At 37.3% G+C, this 20,821-nt stretch overlaps 2 protein-coding genes across 3 annotated transcripts; one reads left to right on the top strand and one right to left on the bottom strand.

The window, feature by feature from the left end:
- Positions 1-1,079: 1,079 nt before the first annotated feature.
- Positions 1,080-6,121, bottom strand: LOC127456680 (coiled-coil domain-containing protein 25-like). Of its 2 annotated transcripts, XM_051725148.1 has the most exons (9): positions 5,960-6,121; positions 3,520-3,567; positions 3,389-3,428; positions 2,595-2,646; positions 2,435-2,510; positions 2,244-2,347; positions 1,889-2,091; positions 1,697-1,742; positions 1,080-1,533 (listed from the first exon to the last, which is right to left on the bottom strand). In XM_051725148.1, exons 1-9 carry the CDS (start codon positions 5,982-5,984, stop codon positions 1,504-1,506), a joined length of 624 nt encoding a protein of 207 aa, XP_051581108.1. In that variant the 5' UTR covers positions 5,985-6,121; the 3' UTR covers positions 1,080-1,503. The 2 variants fall into 2 exon arrangements, with proteins under 2 accessions (XP_051581108.1, XP_051581109.1); XM_051725149.1 differs by lacking the exons at positions 3,389-3,428; positions 3,520-3,567; positions 5,960-6,121 and adding an exon at positions 2,747-3,199.
- A 69-nt stretch (positions 6,122-6,190) lies between these two features.
- Positions 6,191-20,680, top strand: LOC127456671 (N-acetyltransferase ESCO2-like). The gene is made up of 11 exons (XM_051725135.1): positions 6,191-6,316; positions 6,795-6,849; positions 6,945-7,881; positions 7,963-8,038; positions 9,143-9,179; positions 9,295-9,436; positions 9,523-9,654; positions 9,747-9,836; positions 9,938-10,081; positions 11,449-11,633; positions 20,184-20,680. Exons 2-11 carry the CDS (start codon positions 6,800-6,802, stop codon positions 20,314-20,316), a joined length of 1,926 nt encoding a protein of 641 aa, XP_051581095.1. The 5' UTR covers positions 6,191-6,316; positions 6,795-6,799; the 3' UTR covers positions 20,317-20,680.
- The last annotated feature ends 141 nt before the right edge of the window (positions 20,681-20,821 follow it).

Raw genomic sequence — 20,821 nt, forward strand, 5'->3', positions numbered from 1 at the left:
AGCTGAAGGCGACTGTGGCAAGGAACACAGAACTCCATAAGATGTTGGTTAATGGAGATAAATAACCTTGGGAGAAACCAGGCTCACTGTGGGGCCAGTTTCTCTCTGGCTAACAGCATGAATATAATGCCAATATTAGTTATTTATGTGCAGTGCAGGTCATGCTTTAAAATTATTAAACTAAGTAAGTGTTAAGGTCCAGTTTTTAAACAAAGATTTTGTTTGAACTGTTAGATTAATGACTAATGTCTTTAAAGTTCATCCTGGATTAACTGCAGAAGTTCACATAGATGCATTATCCTTTGTTAGTTGGCTGATGAAGGATTTTGTTGACAATTAATTGATAGTCTGTGTATTGCATTTTAAGAGTGTAGTTCATCATTAGACTAAGGTGATGTAGGCAGAGATCAGTGAGGTGCTTTGCAGTTCAACCAGCAGGTCATTTCGGTAAGGTCTATCCTAAGTCCAAGGTTCAGGCAATGGCATATGAATCATCCCATGTCTTATGGTTGGAGTTGGCATCAGTTCATCCTCTGAAGTCTATCGTAATAGACTGAAGTGATGTCTGGCTGGCACCGGCTGCATTTAGTCGTCATCACTCAGAGACACGTAGCAGTGGAGTCCGACACCAAGCAGGAATGTTGGATCTGGCTGGCTCTGGTAACCTCAGGATATGAATAGCATAATATTAGCGTAGATGCCATAAAATGTTTTTGCATGGACATTTTTTAGGACAATACTGTATTTGAGTCAAATTAAATGATGCAGATGTGCACAATTTGTTTTTTCATGGTGCAGGACAATTGTCCTATTTCTAATGAAAAATAGGGCATCAATTAAAGAAAATCAATGAAAGGAAAACCAAAAGCTTTATACAGTTTCTTGGTAAAACTACTGATTCCTAATTTGTCAGCATATCAAATATTTTAGTTCTAAACCTCTAGATTTTTGTTGTTTCTTATAGTACAGTTCTCCCAGCTGCATTTTCTCGCATATTGTAAATACTTTTGACCATTTCAATTGCAGAGAATAGTATTTAAATGCTATAAAATTATACTGATATATCAGAGATAAGGAAATGAACTGAGAAATATTTATTTAATGTAGAATGTCAATAGAGGGAATAATTTAATAAGTGATAGACCTTGCAGGAGTCATTGCATAATCACAAATTCTGTCTTGTTCTTAGTGTACAGTACACATCCATAAGTAAAACATCTGCACAGTAACTATCTTTAATTCACTGAGCCCAGTAACAAAACTTAACATACAAAATTCTCCAAATTCTTGTTGAAATAAGCCATCCACTTAGTCTTGTCATTCACAGAGCATACATTACTTATTTTATTGGTATTTTCAAAGGAATGGTGGAGCCAACTGCTTTAGAAAGTCATGGCATTGTGCTTTACTGGCACAAGGACCGTTTCCGATAATTCCAAAGATCATTAATTGAAGATACTGTAGGGAAAGATGTTGGTTCTTCTTTATCGCAGATCTATTCCTTTACATGAAGTCATCTGAATCATAGCAATCCTGCGTAAGATATAATTTCAAATCATTATGTACCGCAATTTCAATAAGCAGAATAGTAAAGCTGAAATGTATAATTTTTGTTCCACTACTATGCATATTAAGCTGGTGTTGGAGAACGTTTTTATTGAAATTATTTCAGCTGTAAGCTCTAATGACATATTACCTCATTTGTGGTCATGTTGTCACTCTTCATGAGTGATGAATAATTCCTAAAAAAGAAGCAGATTTTGGAAGTACAAGGTAAATAGAGATTGCAACACATTTTTAGTTTGTGAATGCAACTATCAATAACAAAGGTTTCAGAGGACTTATATAAACACAAGCACTGAACTGCGATCACATATACACTCAGCACCTTAATTCCTCCATGTCTTTTTTCTTCTTCATTTCATCCTTCTCTCTCTTTTTCTGCTCTTGTATCTGAGCTTTCTTCTCATTTCTCTCCTCTCTGTCCCTAGACTCCTTCTCAGCTGCAAGATCAGGATAGCGTTCCTCTTTCGTTTTCTCCAGTCTGTTTACGATTTCGTTAATTTTCTTCTCTACTGCCACAATTTTCACCTGTAGATATTATGATGTGTCATAAGCAATTGAGTATTTTATAAAAGACTTGCAGTTATTTAGTACATTTGAAAGTCTCACTGTGCTATTATTACTACAGAAACAAGACTTCCAAGAGTACAAGAAGACTGTTAAAGAATCTTTCATCATACCTCCTTCTGTCTATGAAATCCAATCTGCCCGACATCCATGTCTGCAGTTTTTTTTAGATTGCTCCACGGTGTGTAGACAATATTAATATTGTTCATTTTGCAACCTGAAAATAAAACAGTTATCTGAAAGCACCTTTAATAACATAACTGTTTCAACAAATCTGATGTTTTTCCTCTAAAAAAATGTGTACCTTGAATGCTGTTGTTTTTCACCAGCTGTGCACAATCAATTAGGACTTCTTTTGGTATGTCTTCTACCATTGTACCCTTTAATCAAGGAAAACTAAAAATCAATAGATGTTGACAACAAAGAAAAAAAAAAAAATGAACAAAAAAATGTTCCACAAATACCTTGGGCATTCTGAGATATACATGAGCAGACGAGAGCTTGTCCACATGGAACCTGGAACCACAAAGAAACATTCATTGTGATGCACAACATGAGTAGCTAACTGAAAGGGATAGTTCACCTAAAAATGAAAATACTCTCATGATTTCCTCACCCTCATGCCATCCCAGATGTGTATGACTTTCTTCTGCCGAACACAAAGATTTTTTGGAGAATAGCTCAGCTATGTTGGTCTTTTCAATGCAAGTGAGTGGTGGCCAGAAATCTGAAGGTCCAAAAAGCAGATAAAAGCAGCATAAAAGTAATACATTAGACTCCAGTGGTTTAGTATATGTCTTCTAAAGTGATATGATAAGTGTTGGTGACCAACAGATCAAATTTAAGTCCTTTTTTACTATAAATCTCCACTTTTACTTTCACATCTGAAAGTCACACTTGGCACCTGTTTAGTTTCACTGTCACATCTGAAAGTGGAGAGATTTTGTTAGTAAAAAAAAAAAAGAAATTAAATATTGATCTACTCTCAACCACACTGATCATATCACTTCTGAATATATGGATTTAACCACTGAAATATTAAAGACTACTTTTATGCTGCCTTCATATGCTTTTTGGACCTTCAAAGGTCTGGCCACCATTCACTTACATTGTATAGAGCGGAGATATTTTTCTAAAAATCTTTTTTTTCTGCAGAAGAAAGAAAGTCATACACATCGGGGATGGCATGAGGATGAGTAAATAATTAGATAATTTTCATTTTCGGGTGAACTATCCCTTGAACAAATACCATTCTCACCAAATATCTTCAGGCCATCCATATTTTATAAGATCTTCATCTGTTGGGGAAAAAACAAAAAAACAGCGGTCATTGGCCTGACAAGCAGAGGATGATTAAATACAATTATTGATGAGAGAATCAGTACATACTTTCATATTTGTCTTTACCCATGTAAATGGTATAGGGTGGTGAGACAACTGTAAAGGAAGTGAAGCATTTATTAAATTAAATTAAATTAAAAGCACTGTTTTCAAATTGTACATAGTCTTGTTCTAGTAACTTTAGACAAAATGAAACCTCCAACGTGGTTACAATGCACCATGCCACGTTTTTTTGGCAGATATACCAATTTGTAAAGCTTTTATTTGTAATGTGGAATTATTTTTAAGAAACTTCTGTACAGGAACATGTTTAAGCATTTAACACTGGAGAATTAAGTATTATATAATATATATATACACACACACACTACCGGTCAAAAGTTTTAAAACACTTATTCTTTATTATAATTTTTTTCTTCACATTTTAGAATAATAGTAAAGTCATCAAAACTATGGAATAACAGAAATGGAACTATGGGAATTATGTTGTGACTAAACAAAATCCAAAATAAATCAAAACTGTGTTAAATTTTAGCATCTTCAAAGTAGTCACCCTTTGCCTAGAATTTGCAAACATGTACTCTTGACATTTTCTCAACCAACTTCTTGAGGTATCACCCTGGGATGCTTTTTAAACAGTAATGAAGGAGTTTCCATCTATGTTGGGCACTTATTGGCTGCTTTTCTTTATTATTTGATCCAAGTCATCAATTTCAAAAACTTTAAAATTACATTTTAGTTTTATAATGAAATAAATTATTATGGTGGCACAATTATATTTTTGTCTACAAAACTCATTTCAAACATTTAAGCATACGCCTTCAGATCAAAAGATTTTTAAGATCATGAGAAACATTTCAGTCAAGTGTTTCAAAACTTTTGACCGGTAGTGTATGTGTATATATATATATATATATATTATACACACATACACACATATACACACACACCGATCAGCCACAACATTAAAACCACCTGCCTAATATCGTGTAGGTCCCCCTCGTGCCACCAAAATAGCTCTGACCCGTCGAGGCATGGACTCCACAAGACCTCTGAAGGTGTCCTGTGGTATCTGGCACCAAAATGTTAGCAGCAGGTCCTTTAAGTCCTGTAAGCTGTGAGGTGGGGCCTCCATGGATCAGACTTGTTGGTCCAGCACATCTCATAGATGCTCAATCAAATTGACATCTGGGGAATTTGGAGGCCAAGTCAACACCTTGAACTCTTTGTCATGTTCCTCAAACCATTCCTGAACAATTTTTGCAGAGTGGCAGGGCACACACTGCAACTGCCCTGCCATCAGGGAAAACCGTTGTCATGAAGGGGTGTACATGGTCTGCAACAATCTTTAGGTAGGTGGTACGTGTCAAAGTAACATCCACATGAATGCCAGGACCCAAGGTTTCCGAGCAGAACATTGCCCAGAGCATCACACTGCCTCTGATGGCCGGCTTTCTTCCCATAGTGCATCCTGCTGCCATCTCTTCTCCAGGTAAACGACGCACACGCACCCGGCCATCCATATGATCTAAAAGAAAACGTGATTCATCAGACCAGGCCACCTTCTTCCATTGCTCCATGGTCCAGTTCTGATGTTCACGTGCCCACTGTAGGTGCTTTCGGCGGTGGACAGGGGTCAGCATGGGTACTCTGACCGGTCTGTGGCTACGCAGCAAGCTGCGATGCACTGTGTTCTGACACCTTTCTATCATGGCCAGCATTACGTTTTTCAGCTATTTGTGCTTCAGTAGCTCTTCTGTGGGATCGGAGAAGACGGGTTAGCCTTTGCTCCCCACGCGAATAAATGAGCCTTGGGCGCCCATGATCCTGTCGCCGGTTCACCGGTTGGCCTTCCTTGGACCACTTTTGGTAGGTACTAACCACTGCATACTGGGAACACACAAGACCTGCCGTTTTGGAGATGTTCTGACCCCGTCATCTAGCCATCACAATTTGGCCTTTGTCAAACTCGCTCAGATCCTTACGCTTGCCCATTTTTCCTGCTTCCAACACATGAAATTCAAGAACTGACTGTTCACTTGCTGCCTAATATATCCCACCCCTTAACAGGTGCCATTGTAATGAGATAATAAATGTTATTCACTTCGCCTGTCAGTGGTTTTAATGTTGTGGCTGATCAGTGTGTGTATCTATATCTATCTATCTATCTATTATGTATTTACATTTTTAAAATAGATTTAAGTATCATATGTTAATCATTCAGTACCATGGTATATATCAAAGTGTCATGGTTTTGTCATGTAATATCATAACTGTGCCATAGTTTACTTTTTTGTAAGGGTGGTGTACAAACAGCAGTTACAGCTGTGGTTAATAATCATTGTTGGGTCTCCTTAATTAGAGAATTACATTAGAATGTCATAATACCATCTGCACTACACAGAGCCGAGAAATTCACAGCCAAGTAAATTGTTTATACTGTCATTGTTGACAACATCAACAGAGCAAACAGTAGTTCACTACTCACCGTCGCTTGTAAAGTAAAACACCATCTTTCCTCAAAGACACAACCTTAAGAAGGTCACACTTTAAATTCAACAAAACACTGACCACATCAGAGGTAACTGAAATATATAATGATATGTATTAGAGGCCCATGTCATGTGTAACATCCATTCCGACCACAACAGGAACTCGCAGAAGTTGTCACCGGAAGTTGTCACGAACACATGCTGGTTCCGTTTGCGCCGTTTGTGAGTTACAGAAGTTTGGCGCGCTGTTCAAAACAGAACGTGGGAGAAACTGAGAGACATTTGCCGCGGTTATTTGACTAAAGGACAGGTGTTACACCAGACTGAAAATCGTACCGCATGTATTGTGCTTGGTAAGTGTGTTATAATCAATCTTCATTGTTACTGTCTCAATATTTAGCGAGGTGTTCCATGTTTAGTGTTCTGTGAGGAGTTGCTTGTTGACATCTTGTAAAGCAAATGTTGTGAGCTCGATCAAATATAGTTTTAAGCGTTTGCGTGATTTGTTATATTTATGTTGTGTGAGAAGAGGTTTGCATCTTGAATTGCTCTCAAGCATGTTTGAGAAGTTCAAGCATACATTACATAATATATCTGGTACATTATAATTGTACTTATTATAAAAATGTTTTTTATGGAGTGTAATTCTGAGGTATAGTACTGTCCATCTTCTCATTTTGAGTAAGGATTTAAAATCCTTCCTCAGAACTTTTACTGGGGTAAGATAGTAAACATGAATAGATATGTAGCATGTATAATGATATGTAGCATGCAACTAAAGTCTGTGAAGTGAAATATCTTTTAACATGATCATATGTATTAATATTTCAGGTGATATGAGGCCGTTATCCCGAAAAAGAAAGCATGGCTCGCCTGATGCTGAGAGGTATGTAATGCGTTTTTATCAAATGTTTGAAATGTTTTATACTTTTTGACATAGGCTGTGAGCTAATGCATTTAATTTCTTTAACCCTCCTTTAGTAACCCATCTAAGAAGCACATAATAAGCCCAAACAATTCTCCACGGAAAAGGTCCACTCGACAAAAAGAGAACATACCTGTCTTTTTAATGGCATCGCCCCAAAAGACTCAAGCCTCATTACATTCTCTCAGTACACCCCCAAAAATGCAGAGGTTCTTTTCATTAGAATCTCCCCCGAAAAGAGCCTCGCCACGCAAAACAACTTTGGGAGCGGGGTACTTCTACAGCAAGCAGAAACCTCAATATCTCACACCTTTTGAAAGGAAGCTGTTAAAAGAAGCCAAATCTCCACTGTCAATCTCAGTCAATGGTCCATCACACCTCTCTTCAACTGCTGGGAACCCTATTAAAAAAGCAAAGTGTAAGGTTCCAAATAAAGGCAGAGTTACCAGTCCCCAGTCTAACCTGAAAGGTTACTTTACTGCTAAACCCATGACAAAGAGTCCATCTGACACGAAAACAAATCCATCAAAGCTCATACAGGAGAAACCTCAAGCCCCTTTTACATTTAACAGTATGAAATCCAAAGGCAAACCCAAACTTGTTGTGGGAGCAGCTTTCTTCAACACTGGAAAGAAGCCCACTTCAATGTTCAAAAAATCTGCTCAAAACAAACCCAAGCAAACTTCAAGCTATATGAAACCCAATACTAAGAAACCCTTAAAGGAAAAAAAAGTGACAACAGCACCAGTAGAGCGTTCGCCAGTCCGTTGTGCCGTCTTCTTAAAAAAGCACCTGGAAGGGCCCAAAACACCAAGTAAAGATGCCAGCAATGAAGTTGTGGAGTCCAGTGAGTCAACACCAATGGTGTTAAGTCCTTTGCAGTTGTCCCCTCGTGAACTGGCTGGTTTGCATGGCATTACTAAAGAAATAAAGGTGGTTTTGAGGAGATCTGTTAGCGCCAACAAGTCATGCTTCTCCGAAGTTGCTAGTCAGGTAGGTTTAAATAATTTAATTATTTGGATTTCAAAGTGAAGCTTTAGTCTTCTGTGTTTTACCCTATATTTTTTTTTCCAGGACTCACCCACAAAAGCTGATTCGGTGTTTGATGTAAGTGACATACCTCCACCAGATCACAACATCTCTCTTGAAGGTAAATAAAAAGAAATGCTTATGAAATGCTTATGATCATGCTTACTGATAGTGGCACCTGAGGGTCGAGGTTGGTACCACATGCTAATTGTACGCTAGCAAGAAAAAAAAATTTCTAATGCGTCTTATGAAAAAAAAAATATGCTTGTTGGATATATGCTCAGGAAGGCACTAACACTTCGTCCACACCAGACACGACATGACACTGCGATATTCATACCCTAAAATGAGGATTATTGACAATAAAATGTAGAAATCAGAGCAATCACAGACGGAACAGTGTGTTTATTGAACGCAACTCATTTTCTCACTGAAACTCCGTAACGCTTTCTACGGCAAGCCCTGAGGGGATAAATACACAATCACGGGACAAAGTTACTTTATGTATCGCATCCTCCTTCAGTCTGTTATGATTGTTTATGTTCATGCGGTGGTACTGTTGTTATTTCACCGATCTCCTGGTAACGGAAGTGGAGAGAAAGTTGGAATGAGCCGGGATGTTTCCCCACTACCATTCTGAACCGGTTTTTGTCAGTGTGACAGAGCTCCAGCTAAAGAGACATCAAGCACAACATTCGGTAGGTGTGTGACACCCTCGGCCAAAATTTAAGTTGTTCTGAACTGGCTAATGAGATGCCGGCTTTAATATACTGCAATAAGAATAATTTTAGACCCATTTGTTGACTGCGCTTGCCAGCGCGATGTGGCAGAAATAGAAACCATTCCAAAAAAAGCTTGTCGTGTTTCATGGCTGGTTAGGACAAAAACTCTGATTATCATGGGAAAGATACCTTTTATCACACGTCGCGGCCTTGCATCTGGTTAGGGCATGTTTTAGACAGCTAAAAAAAAAAAAAATCACCTAGTGAATTTGTTTTTCACCTTGCGGTTCAGGGCTTCCGTATTATTGACTTATGGATTGAACCTTATGAAATGTGTCCATGTCACAATTCACCCCAAAATAAAAATAAAAAAGAAGAAAAATTTTGTCATGATGTTTGACCCAGACATGTTCTTGACAGGTTTTGTGAGATTCACCCTATTGTCTAATTTATTATACACACTGATTATATTATTTAAAATATTATTAATTATCTGTCTTCAGAAGAATCATCTCTGTATCCCATCTTTGGCTCTAAAAGGTAAGATAATCTTTTCACATGAGCTTCATGTTGTGTAACAAGTTTTAAAATGTATGTTTTTTTAATATGCCAATGTTTTGGGTTTTATCAGTTCATATTATTGAATTCATCTTAGATCTAAGAAAAAAGGGACTCTGTCACCTCCACTGAACACCAGCACCCCATCTGCACTGACTGGAACCCCTGTTTTCAAAGCCAAAGAGAGGAGTGCCATGAGACGGGAAATGAAGAAACAAACAGATAACCAGCTCATTATTGTGAGCAGAAAATTGAATTTATGGACAGAAATAAGTCAGTGGTTATTTGGCTTTTTTAAAGGATTAATGTCTCATTTACTATGTAGGATGCTGGTCAGAAGCAGTTTGGGGCTACCACTTGCGGGTCCTGTGGCATGCTGTACAGTACCGATAGTCCAGAGGACAACTTCCAGCACACACAGTTCCATCAGCGCTTCCTGGATACAATTAAATTTGTGGTGAGCACTCATGATGCTGTCATCAGTGCGGTTCAGATGTTGTAGTATCATATAGGTGTTGTGGTTTTACATCAATTTGTATCCATTTTAAGGGCTGGAAAAAAGAACGGGTTGTGGCCGAGTTCTGGGATGGAAAAATAATTCTTGTTCTTCCTGACGATCCAAAATATGCAACTACAAAGGTATGCTCTCAGTGTCTGCTTGTTGAAAATTCCACACGTTATGTCCAGGTAAATGTTCAGAATTGTCACAATATTTTCTAATCTATACTGCTCTGTTTCAGGCAGATGATGTGAGACAGATAGCAGACAGTGAATTGGGCTTCCAGCAGGTCAATCTCAGCAGTCCCAGCTCAGCTAAAACCTACCTGTTCATTAACCGTGTCAGAATGGTTGTGGGATGTGTGGTGGCTGAGAACATTAGACAGGTGAGTCTTCTCCCAAACATAGTGTTTATGCTGTGTTGAAGTAAAGCTTGAGTTTAGTTTGTATTTGTTTACATTTGTAAATGCATACATTTAGGCCACTGCTATAGCACTGTTTCTTGAGATAAGAGACAAAACCTTTCCTACATGCAAAAGTCCTATTTATGATAAAAATCATAAAATTTATAATAATAAAAATACTGAAAAAGTTAAATCTAAAGGAAATGTGTATACTCATTTATTACTTATATTTTTAAATAATTTACAATATTTTAAAATGCATACTCTATACTTGGAAGCACATGTAACTTAACCTGTCCTCAGCAAAAGGTCACAATGTTAAACTGCCAAACAAAGTGTTTAAAACTAATTCAATAAATATAAAATGAAAGGAAGGGATCTGTAAGATAACAAACAATACATAAAGGGAAATGTAAATCAATTTTTCCATAAAAAACTGCCTATCAAAGTTGTCTTCTCTTTGAGTCAAATCCTTCAGACAATGCTATGGTCAGCTATAACTCTGAGTACCCTTTCCCAATTCCTGCTCATGGTAGATGCAACAGTAGGACACATGGTCTGGTAATTTTTCAGATTAGTATTTCAAACAAACAATGTTTAAGTCTCTGCGGTCACAACTTCAACATGTCAAAACCATCATCCCATTGTGGTAATTTCTGTTAAGGTTTGTGGAATAATTTTGGCATGTTAGTGTAGGTTATAGAGGCAGCTTCAACTGAGGGGAAAAAACCAAAATGGCTCCAGTGTACAACAGATGGTTAAGATGTCAACTCCATCAGAATTTCAGAATAGTGTGAAAACAGAAAAAACATTTAGAATATAATTTATCACTTAACTCTTTTACTGAACACCATTATTAGATAATTAAAGACTTTACACTCTTGTTGGATGGATCAAATTAAAATAGCATGCTTTTACTGTGTCTGACGGAGTTGACAAATTACAGTAAGATGTAAGTTATGAAGTGAATAAATGTACATTTTTGGGAAAAGGCACTTTTATAAAAACATCTTCCCTTTCATGGTTTGTTAGCTGAAACTTGTCTACAAATATATACATTTCAAATTAATGTTTAAAAAAACCCCCCTCTGATTTAAAACATATGTTGTCCCTTATAAAACCCTCTGATTTAAAACATATGTTGTCCCTTATCTCAAGAATCAGTGATGGTCAAGTCAGTGACTCAAATTTGAAAATAAGCAAAACATTACCAACATATATTTTCATTTAAAAAGCTGTGAGGATTGGCTAAATCTTTATGTATTAACCACAAACTTAGTAAGTTGAATAGAAGTTTTAACTTTTCCATAGAGCTTTCAGGTGAAGTTCTAAGAACTTGTATTTTCTAGGCATTTAGGGTGCTGGAGCACCCAGAGAAACCCAAAGACATGAGCAAAGAGGACTTCATGGAGCACCACAGAGCCTGGTGCTGCTCCACCGTGCCAGAAAAAGCCATCTGTGGCATCAGTCGTATCTGGGTCTTCAGTCTGATGAGGAGGAAGGGCATCGCCACTCGAATGCTGGACACTGTCAGGTACTAAATATTTTCAGTAGCATTAATTAGAGGCAGACCAATATATTGGTTTTACAGATTAATCGGTGCTGATAGTTGCTTTTTGGAACTATCAGTTATCTGCAAAAATCTATGCAGCCATAGTTGCTTACAGATAGAACTGCTTAGTTCTACATTATAACAGTGGCCTCTAGAGGTGAAATAAAAAAAATACATTTGGCATTTGCTATATTTAAATCTTTTATCATTGACAATATTCATCCATATTTGCATCCTCCCTTCAATGCATATTTTGTAATTATTGTAATGGAGCTAAGTCTCTGCATTTCAAAATAAAGAGTCCCTTGTGTGTTTTGGGTATGTTTATAGTAGGGAACCACCTTTGTGGTGGTAGCTCGTGAAAGGTACAATGGCACACTCCTTCCCTACGTAGTGCTAGGGTCAACTCCTTGGGCAAGAGTGAATAACCCTTGAGCCTCCATTACTAGGGTCACAGTTGTTTAGATACTTTTAATTTGTTTTTTTTCTCTCTATTGTACTTGTTTTCCCATCTTCATATACTATCACTGTATACCTCTCTGTAAGGACTCTGAGTAAAGTCCTAGCATCCTCCTGCTACTCTTAAATACAACAAAAGAGGGCAACATGTTTGCCATGAGTTGTGACCCTTGTCGGTGGAGAAAGAAATTCTGTCTCCTGAGAAATGTGGTTTGCTGTGGCTTCCATCATTTCAACTCTGTGCTTTGGCTCCTACTTCACCTAGACGGGAGACTGGAATGGCCCGATCCAATCAATCGGCTGGTCAAGACATGACCTGGTAACACTGTGATAGCTGATTTCAACCTATCTTTTTAGTATCCCCAGAAGGTGTTGGTTGAGTAGATGGAACATATCTCGTTCTTTGTGCTCGAGTATACCATCTCTATATTTCTGGTGCATAATCTACAGGATTTCTGCGGCTCTGTGCATCCCCTTGCTGGACTCCAAGGTGGGTGGGGAGTAGAGATGATGAAACATAATATGCTACCAATAACATGGCTACCAAACACACATCCAAAAAGCAACTTTTAGACCTGGACATGGACTGCACATCTGAGAATACATGTGCTTCTGCATCTAACAATTAAGATTGGCCAAAATTTATAATTATTGAATCAGCATCTTCAAATATGCCAATCACAAAGCTATCTCCTTTCGCCATTCACAAGGGCATTACAGGAATAGCTGGAACTGTTAAGGAGGTGAAGAAACTGCTATCTGGCTAGATTCTGGTGGAATGTTGTAAGAAGGCTAATTCGGAGAACCTTCTTCATGCCAATTTGCTGGCTGGACTTTATAAGGACTTCTCCACATCCAACACTCAACTACAGCAAAGGAGTGATTCATACCAGAGAGTTGGATGATGTAGATGAAGAAATAACTTCTGAACTTAACTCTCAAGGAGTGATGTATGTGAAAAGAATAACAATCAATAGAGAAGATTGAATGCTCAAAACTGGCACCTACATTATTACCTTCAATAAACCTCATCCTCCAGAAAGAATCAAAATCAGGTTTATGTGTGTTCCAGTTGACTTATTTATACCAAATCCACTGAGATGCTTTAACTGTCAAAAGTATGGACATGGATCAAACAGCTGTAAGAATAAGCGTGTCTGCTACAATTGTGGAGAGGAGGATCTTGACAAAGAAAGTTGTCAGAAGCCACCCAAATGCTGCAGTTGTACAGGAGAACATATGGCTACATCAAAAGAATGCTTAATGTGGGATTAAAGAGAAAGAAATCCACTAAATAAAATGTACAAAATAAATCAGCTATCATGAAGCATGCAAATTGGTCTCTGTGGTTCCCTCTTTCATTGTAAATAAAACTTTTGCCTCTGTGGTCAAAAAAAAACTTTTTGTTAAGTGGATTGCCAGACAGATTTGACCTAGCTGCAAAAGGATAAACCACAAACTGTCAGTAACAGTAAAGGCAGAACTCCTCCTAGATCAAAAAGTGCAGGAAATCAGAATGAGACTACATCAGCCCATAGCCAAACCAACCAGAACTTACAAAGAGAAAATCAAATAACTAACAATTCTAAAAAAGCAAGATGTTCACAGTCAAAAGTATCACAATATGAGAATACAAAGACGAAAGCAATCAAAGATGTCGAAATGAAAGAGAGTGGCCATCACCATAGGAGCCGCTCACCAAAAGGCAGAACTAGGGGTAATATCCCTATTCTCCCAATTTAAATATGGATCACACTATTATCCAGTTGAACTGCCGTTGGCTTAGAGCTAACGTCGCAGAATTGCAACAATTAGCTGCAATTATCAATCCACTTGCCTTTTGTCTACAAGAGACGCAGTTGTCACCTGATACTACCCTTTCTTTAAAAACGTCACAAGTTTAAATTCTTTTGGTCCAAACAATAGACGTGCTTCTGGTGGAACAGCTGTTTTAATTAGAAATGATGTCATACAAAGATATATCACACTAAATAGCAATTTACAAGTAATAGCAGTACATCTAACCCTCCAGAGGGCTATCACAGTATGCTCCATATACATTCCACCAGATATGACTATAAAGCATCAAGATCTGGACGACCTTGTGGAGCAGCTTCCTCTCCTTCATACTTACAGGGGATTTTAACAGCCATAATACCTTGTGGGTTAGTAAGCAGTGTAATACAAAATGCAAGAATATTGAGGACTTTATCAACAACCATGCCCTGTGCCTTCTAAATGATGGGTCCCAAACCTATTTACACCCTAGACATGGTACCTGTTCAGCAATGGATCTAACCATCTGCCAGCCTGAGCTACTACTAGATCTCTCATGGAAAGTGTGGAATGACCTCTGTGGAAGTGACCACTTTCCACTAATCTTGACCTTCAAAGGAAGAGAAATATCAAGTGTACAGAGATGGCAACCTTATGTTATGAAAGGTTCAAAGCAGTTCCTTAAGATGATCCAGATCCTATTAAAAATTTTACCAGTATTTTAATCTCCATAGCAAACGATACCATTCCACAAATTTCACCAAAATCAAAATGCAAACAATTGCCATGATTCAACGATAACTGCAAAAAGGCAATCAAAGAGCGGAAGAATGCTGAAAGAATATTGTTCAGAAGTCCAACAACGGAAAACCTGATCAGTGTCAAAATAAATAGAGCACAAGCGCGTAGAGTCATAAATGAGACGAAGAAATAAAGTTGAAGACAATTTGTATCCAATTTGACATCAAAAACTCCAACAAAAAAGGTTTGGAATCTGATTTGAAGAATGAAGAGCAAGAACAGTGGACTTTAAATTCAACATATTAAACATCAAGACTCAGTCTTAACTACAAAACAAGAAATTGCAAATACCCTAGCAGAAACCTTTGAAAAGAACTCCTCTATTGAGAACTGCCTCCCTGCTTTTCAAACAATTCAGGCACTGGAAGAAAAGATGTTAACTTTTCATCCAATAATATGGAACCTTATAATGAACCTTTCACCATGGAAGAGCTATTGCGGGCTATGGGCAGATCACATGATACTGCAACTAGACCCGACAATATTCACTATCAATTTTTTACAAATTTGCCTCAAACTATCCTGTCCATTCTTTAAAAAATGTTGAACTCCATCTGGATGTCAGGGGATGTTCCATATTCTTGGAAAGATGTGGAAATTATTCCTATTCCAAAGGCAGGAAAGGATCATAACGAACCTTCCAACTGCCGACCTATAGCCCTGATGAGTTGTTTATGTAAAATCATGGAGAGAATGGTTAATGTATGGATGTTGGAGTCTCAACATCTTATAAATAATGCTCAAGGTGGATTTAGAAAAGGAAGAAGCACTATAGATTACCTCATCAGCATTGAAAGTTATGCACGTGATGCTTTTATCAGAAAAGAACATGCTGTTGCTGTCTTTGAATTGGAGAAAGCTTATGACACGACTTGGAAGTATGGTATTTTAAAGGATTTAAATCAACTTGGTTTTAGAAGACGTCGACCCATTTTTATTGCCAGCTTTTTATCCAATAGACATTTTAAAGTCAGGGTAGGTAATAATGGTGTAACGGTTCAAATTTCTCACGGTTCAGTTTGTATCACGGTTTTAAGGTCATGGTTTCAGTACGGTTCGGTATTTGCCATGTTCAGAAAAAAATATTACTGCCGAATCCAAAGAAAGAAAACTCTATTTGGGAACAAACACTACAACAGGTTTGCCCTTAATAAAAATAGTTGTTTTACAGTAACCATAGTTTAACTATGGTATTTGTAGTAAAAACATAGTAATCACAAAATCAACATGGTTACGGTCATGTTTACAATATATAGCATAATCATGGTTACCATATGGAAACTACAGTATTACTGTTGTAAAACCATGGTTAATTGTATCAAAACCATGATTTCTGCAAAGAAAACCATGGTGACAGCAGTCATGGTACTACAATATTACTATTGTAAAACAATGGTTAATTTTCTTTAGGGTCTTTTATTAAAAAAAAACTTTTCTCTAATTACTAAATCAACATTAACTTAATACCTTCACTAATATGCTACATGCATCTACATAAAATGCATTTCTAACTACTACGGTGTTGAGCCTATTTTTGTTGCGTGGCTCACGCTGAGTTCAGCGGCTCTGGGTGCAGTACAACACTAAAATAATCAGGAGATTATCGAAAAGACACAAAAGCAAATCAAAATTATTCAAACTGAATCCATAGTACACTACAATTTATATGTCTGCATGCAAGTAAACTCAATAAAATAAAGAATAAATAAACTGCCGGACATTTTGCCATTCTGTCTATGCACAGTTTAGACACAGCATTAACCAATCACAACCAAATGTGCTGATAAAGGTGAAGTGCAGGTGACTGCCCGCTGTTGTTCTTGAAGCAGTGAGTTTATTATGACCTTAAAGAAAAAATTTGGTGTAGGACTCCATAGATAACATTATTTTCTGCGCAGAGGAGCTGCTGTTTCTCGCAGAAAAGACGCGGCCAATGTGAACGTCCAACGCGACCGCCCCGCTCACGCCCATGGAGGATGTGTGACCCCCGCGTAACTCTTGTGTGTGTATTTTTATAATTTTTTTTTAATTATTTTTCCCTTCTTTGGTCGTAAGGTTGAATGAAAACCTTTCACACCTTGCAGATAGTAGAGAATAGAGTGGGCGCGTGGTTTTCACGTGTACGTTCAGTGCCAAAGTCATTCTAGCAAGTCAGTCCACTGTCGGCCATATTTGGAACACTCTCGGGAGGCTATTTCCAGTCATGCCAGTGCAGCTTCCATCTACTTGAATGGAGAAAGACCAAAATCTCAAAAACGGTTGGTCAAGATTACGATCAAAGAACGTATTTCAAATCGGCAATAAAATCTGACAATACTGGTATCATAAATTGTGATTCTTTACCTCATATTATGCTAAAAAACAAAATTTTCCCGGCTTGTATAGCTAATACGCGTTGTAGAGTTGATTGACAGATGATGTCTGTTGGCGTTTTCCAAACGGCATTTTTGCGCCCTTGAAGGGCACTTCGGAAATGGGGCGCAACTCAGAATTGTTCTAAACAAAAGAACGTTTATTTTTTCACAAAGGGCCCTTTTACAGGACTTTGAGTGAAGGGTGCATTCAAACTGTAATGCTATGCTCTCTTTAGACAGGACAAAGCTCTAGATGTGGGCTTTGTAGTGAGTAGGGCATAGGGATGGTCACTTTCGATTGGAATTCGTCCTGTATCTAAAAGGTGCTTAGCTTCGACTTCCTTTTTACATCTGTTGGGCGCTCAGAGCTCCTTGGTTGAGTGTTCCAATTTCTCCCATTCATTTTAATTGAAGTGGCCCATCTCTGGTTCAGTGTACATATGCGCTGGTCTCGTGAGTGCTGCTCCGGGGCCCAAGATATTCCCCAGTCATTTCAACATTAATAGACATGAGAGAAGACACATTTCAGTAAGTTGTACCGTATCTTTCAACATATCCTCAGAGGTTCATTCGTAGTTTTTTCGTCCTATAAGTTAGAGAGAGAGAGCGTTGTTCCCCGCTCTGTTTGAATGGCCAGCTACCGCTATCTGTCATGCACCACTAAAGACTATAAATACATTTATTATTTGAATTTTGAGATAACAGTAACATCATTTAAAAGCTTAAACCAAAATAGTGTTTCTCCAAAAAATTACATCTGACTCAAATGATGGAGCAGTTAGTAAAATATTTTACAACACAGAATATTTTAGGATATCACACGATATGGTGAAATTACTTTATATTCAAAAGCTTTTTTTATAAAAAAGAAAAAATTATTGAAGATGAGTATTATTATCTGCTACATAGATAATGGTGAAACTGTACATATTAAACACAGTCTATATGCAATTTGGAACAAAAGACATGTTTTTGATATCTGGAGAATATATCTGATATCTGGTGGAAATGCTTTCCACCACTGAGGAACAGAGAATATGAATGATCTGAAGAGCGACATTGTGACACGTTGCAATGGAACAGCCAGGCTTAGCTCATTCGTAGATCGCAGGGAGAGAGAGGGGACATAGACCTGGAGGAGTGAATTAAAGTAAGAGGGTGCTGTTCCATCGGCTGTCCTGAAGGCCAGAGTCAAAGTTATTATACAAATCTAAAAACGTGACAGTATATCCCAGAAAAGGAGATGACAGTGTTTAACCAGATTTAAAATAAGGGAACTATGTAAACTGTCTGCCAAAATAAAAGCTCCAAGTGAAGGTGAAGTAAATTCTACAGAAATACATTACTATTTTATAAAAACAAATCTAATCCTCAAAATTATAAAAAAAATCAATTTTATATTATAATAAAAAACTTGAAAGGAACCCACAATGATAATATTATTAATAATATAATAAAATAATATTCAAATGGGTTCCAAAAAAGTGATTGAAATTGTACTGTAATTTTTGTATCCTTCACTGCAGGAGGAAGTTATCTGGTGTCTCAAACAGTGGTAAAGCACCACTCATTCAGGTTGAACGAAGATATTTGCCAGCTTTTTCAGACAATGTTCCCCGATATAGCAGAAATATAGTACTCATGTCTGTATGAGAGAAAACCAAGGCATGTCCAACCACTTGGCCTATGGATTAAATCCCATCTAGAAAACATAAAAGTTGATTTAAGCATACTGGAACAGACGTACTTCTGCAATATACCGCCCTGGAATCTCAAAAAACCAAAAATAATCCTGGATTTAACAAGAAACAAACAAATCTGAAACCCATCCAAATGAATACCTTCAACAACTCCTGTATATCAAAGAGATGTTTTGATCACACACACTTATATAGACAGATGGATCAAAATCTGGAGATCATATGTCGGCTGCATTTGTGATCAATCACCAAAAAAGCGGAATAAGGATCCCCAATCAGAGTTACATTTTTTACTGCAGAGGCCAGTGTTATTATTCTAGCACTGGATCACATTAAGACCACACAACAGAAACATTTCTTAATAATAACAGATTCAAAATCATGTCCTCAAGCACTTGCATCACTCAAAAATGACCATGCAGCCCTTGTAAAGTTTCTAACTAAATTGTCAACTCTGGAGGCACAGAATTTTAATATTTATTTTGCTGGGTACCTGGCCACTGTGGAATCCTAGGAAATTAACAAGCAGACTTTGCTGCTAAAGACGCACTTTCTACTGATCTTAAAAAATGCTCTATACCACCCTCAGATCTGAAACCTACCATAATCTCTTACATCATCAACAAATGGCAAACCGAATGGGATCAATTCATTACAAACAAATTGCATGAAATAAACCCTGTTGTAGGCAATAGAAGGATCTTTAATCACAGTCATCCCTGGGATCAGATCATTTACAACCGCTGCAGAATAGGACATTCCAGACTCACAAATATGTTTTTAATATCAGGTGAAGATCCACCATTATGCACCGCATGCCAGAATCCACTATCTTTGAAGCATATTTTATTGGATTGTGCTGGTTTTCTTTTAGGAAATTATTTTACTCCGCAAATACTTTTGAAGAGATTTTTAACAAAGTCAACCCTGAATCAGTTTTAGAGTTCTTATCGAAAATAAATTTTAAAAACCTTATATAGGTTTTTAATTACCTTTTAACATATTTGTATTTGTTTTTCGCCATGAGAATAGCCATGGAAGCTGGCACGGCATAAAATCAGTAACTAACGAACATTCGATAAGTCGCTTCTAAAACTGTCGACCAATTACTCGTTATCAGCCTTTTCCAGCACCTTAGTCACCTTTGGCTTGCTCACTGGGGGTGTAAAAATGTTTAATATTAAGGCATATTCTACCATCACAGTTTTCTTCTAATTGCAAAATGAAGACTAAGACATTACAGCTTCATTTTCTGTTACAGCATTATTTTCTGTAAAGCTGCTTTGAAACGATGAGTGTTGTGAAAAGTGCTATACAAATAAAAATGACTTAACTTGAGTTAGCAGTAGCAGCAAAATCCACCATCGGTCGAGCACTAGCATTAATTACCTATGGAAATAAATGACTTTTGTGTGTATAACAATTATTTCTGATTGATTTAGGACTTCTTTCATGTATGGGAGCCACCTGACCAAAGAGGAAATTGCCTTTTCTGACCCTACACCAGAAGGCAAGCTATTTGGCACAAAGTACTGCGGGACACCAACATTTCTGGTTTACAACTTTATCAGTTAAAAGAAACATTGCTTCTAGGTTTGTTCGACCGCATTTGTTAATGATGTTAAGGATATTTTGAATGGATAAAAGAAAGTGTTAGATGTTCACATGTAGTTTAATCTATAAGATAAATATCCCCTACATTGTTCCAGCTTTTTTACTTGGAGAAAATCTTTGTCCTACATTTGAGACTAAGGTTTTGTTTTTGATGTGATTTCATCCATTCATATTTGGGGAACAATTTACAGTAGCTGAAATATTGGCTTTTAAATTGTGTCTTTAATGAATGGGTTCCGAGTTTGGTCATCATTTTTCTCTGTTCAAGTGTTGTAAGGTGAACCAAAACTTTCAGTTGAAAAGTTCTGTGTTTTTGAGTTTGTACATGTTTTGTATTTGTAGATCACTCAATTTTCTTAATGAATTGTCTAAAAACAATGTAGAAAAATTACTTATCGTGGTTATAATCAAGAATTTCCTGTAATTTATTTAGCCTGTCAAATCAATTTTCAGTTTGCTGATTTTT

The sequence above is a fragment of the Myxocyprinus asiaticus genome, chromosome 19 (genome assembly GCF_019703515.2).
Source record: "Myxocyprinus asiaticus isolate MX2 ecotype Aquarium Trade chromosome 19, UBuf_Myxa_2, whole genome shotgun sequence".
Classification (NCBI taxonomy): Eukaryota; Metazoa; Chordata; class Actinopteri; order Cypriniformes; family Catostomidae; genus Myxocyprinus; species Myxocyprinus asiaticus.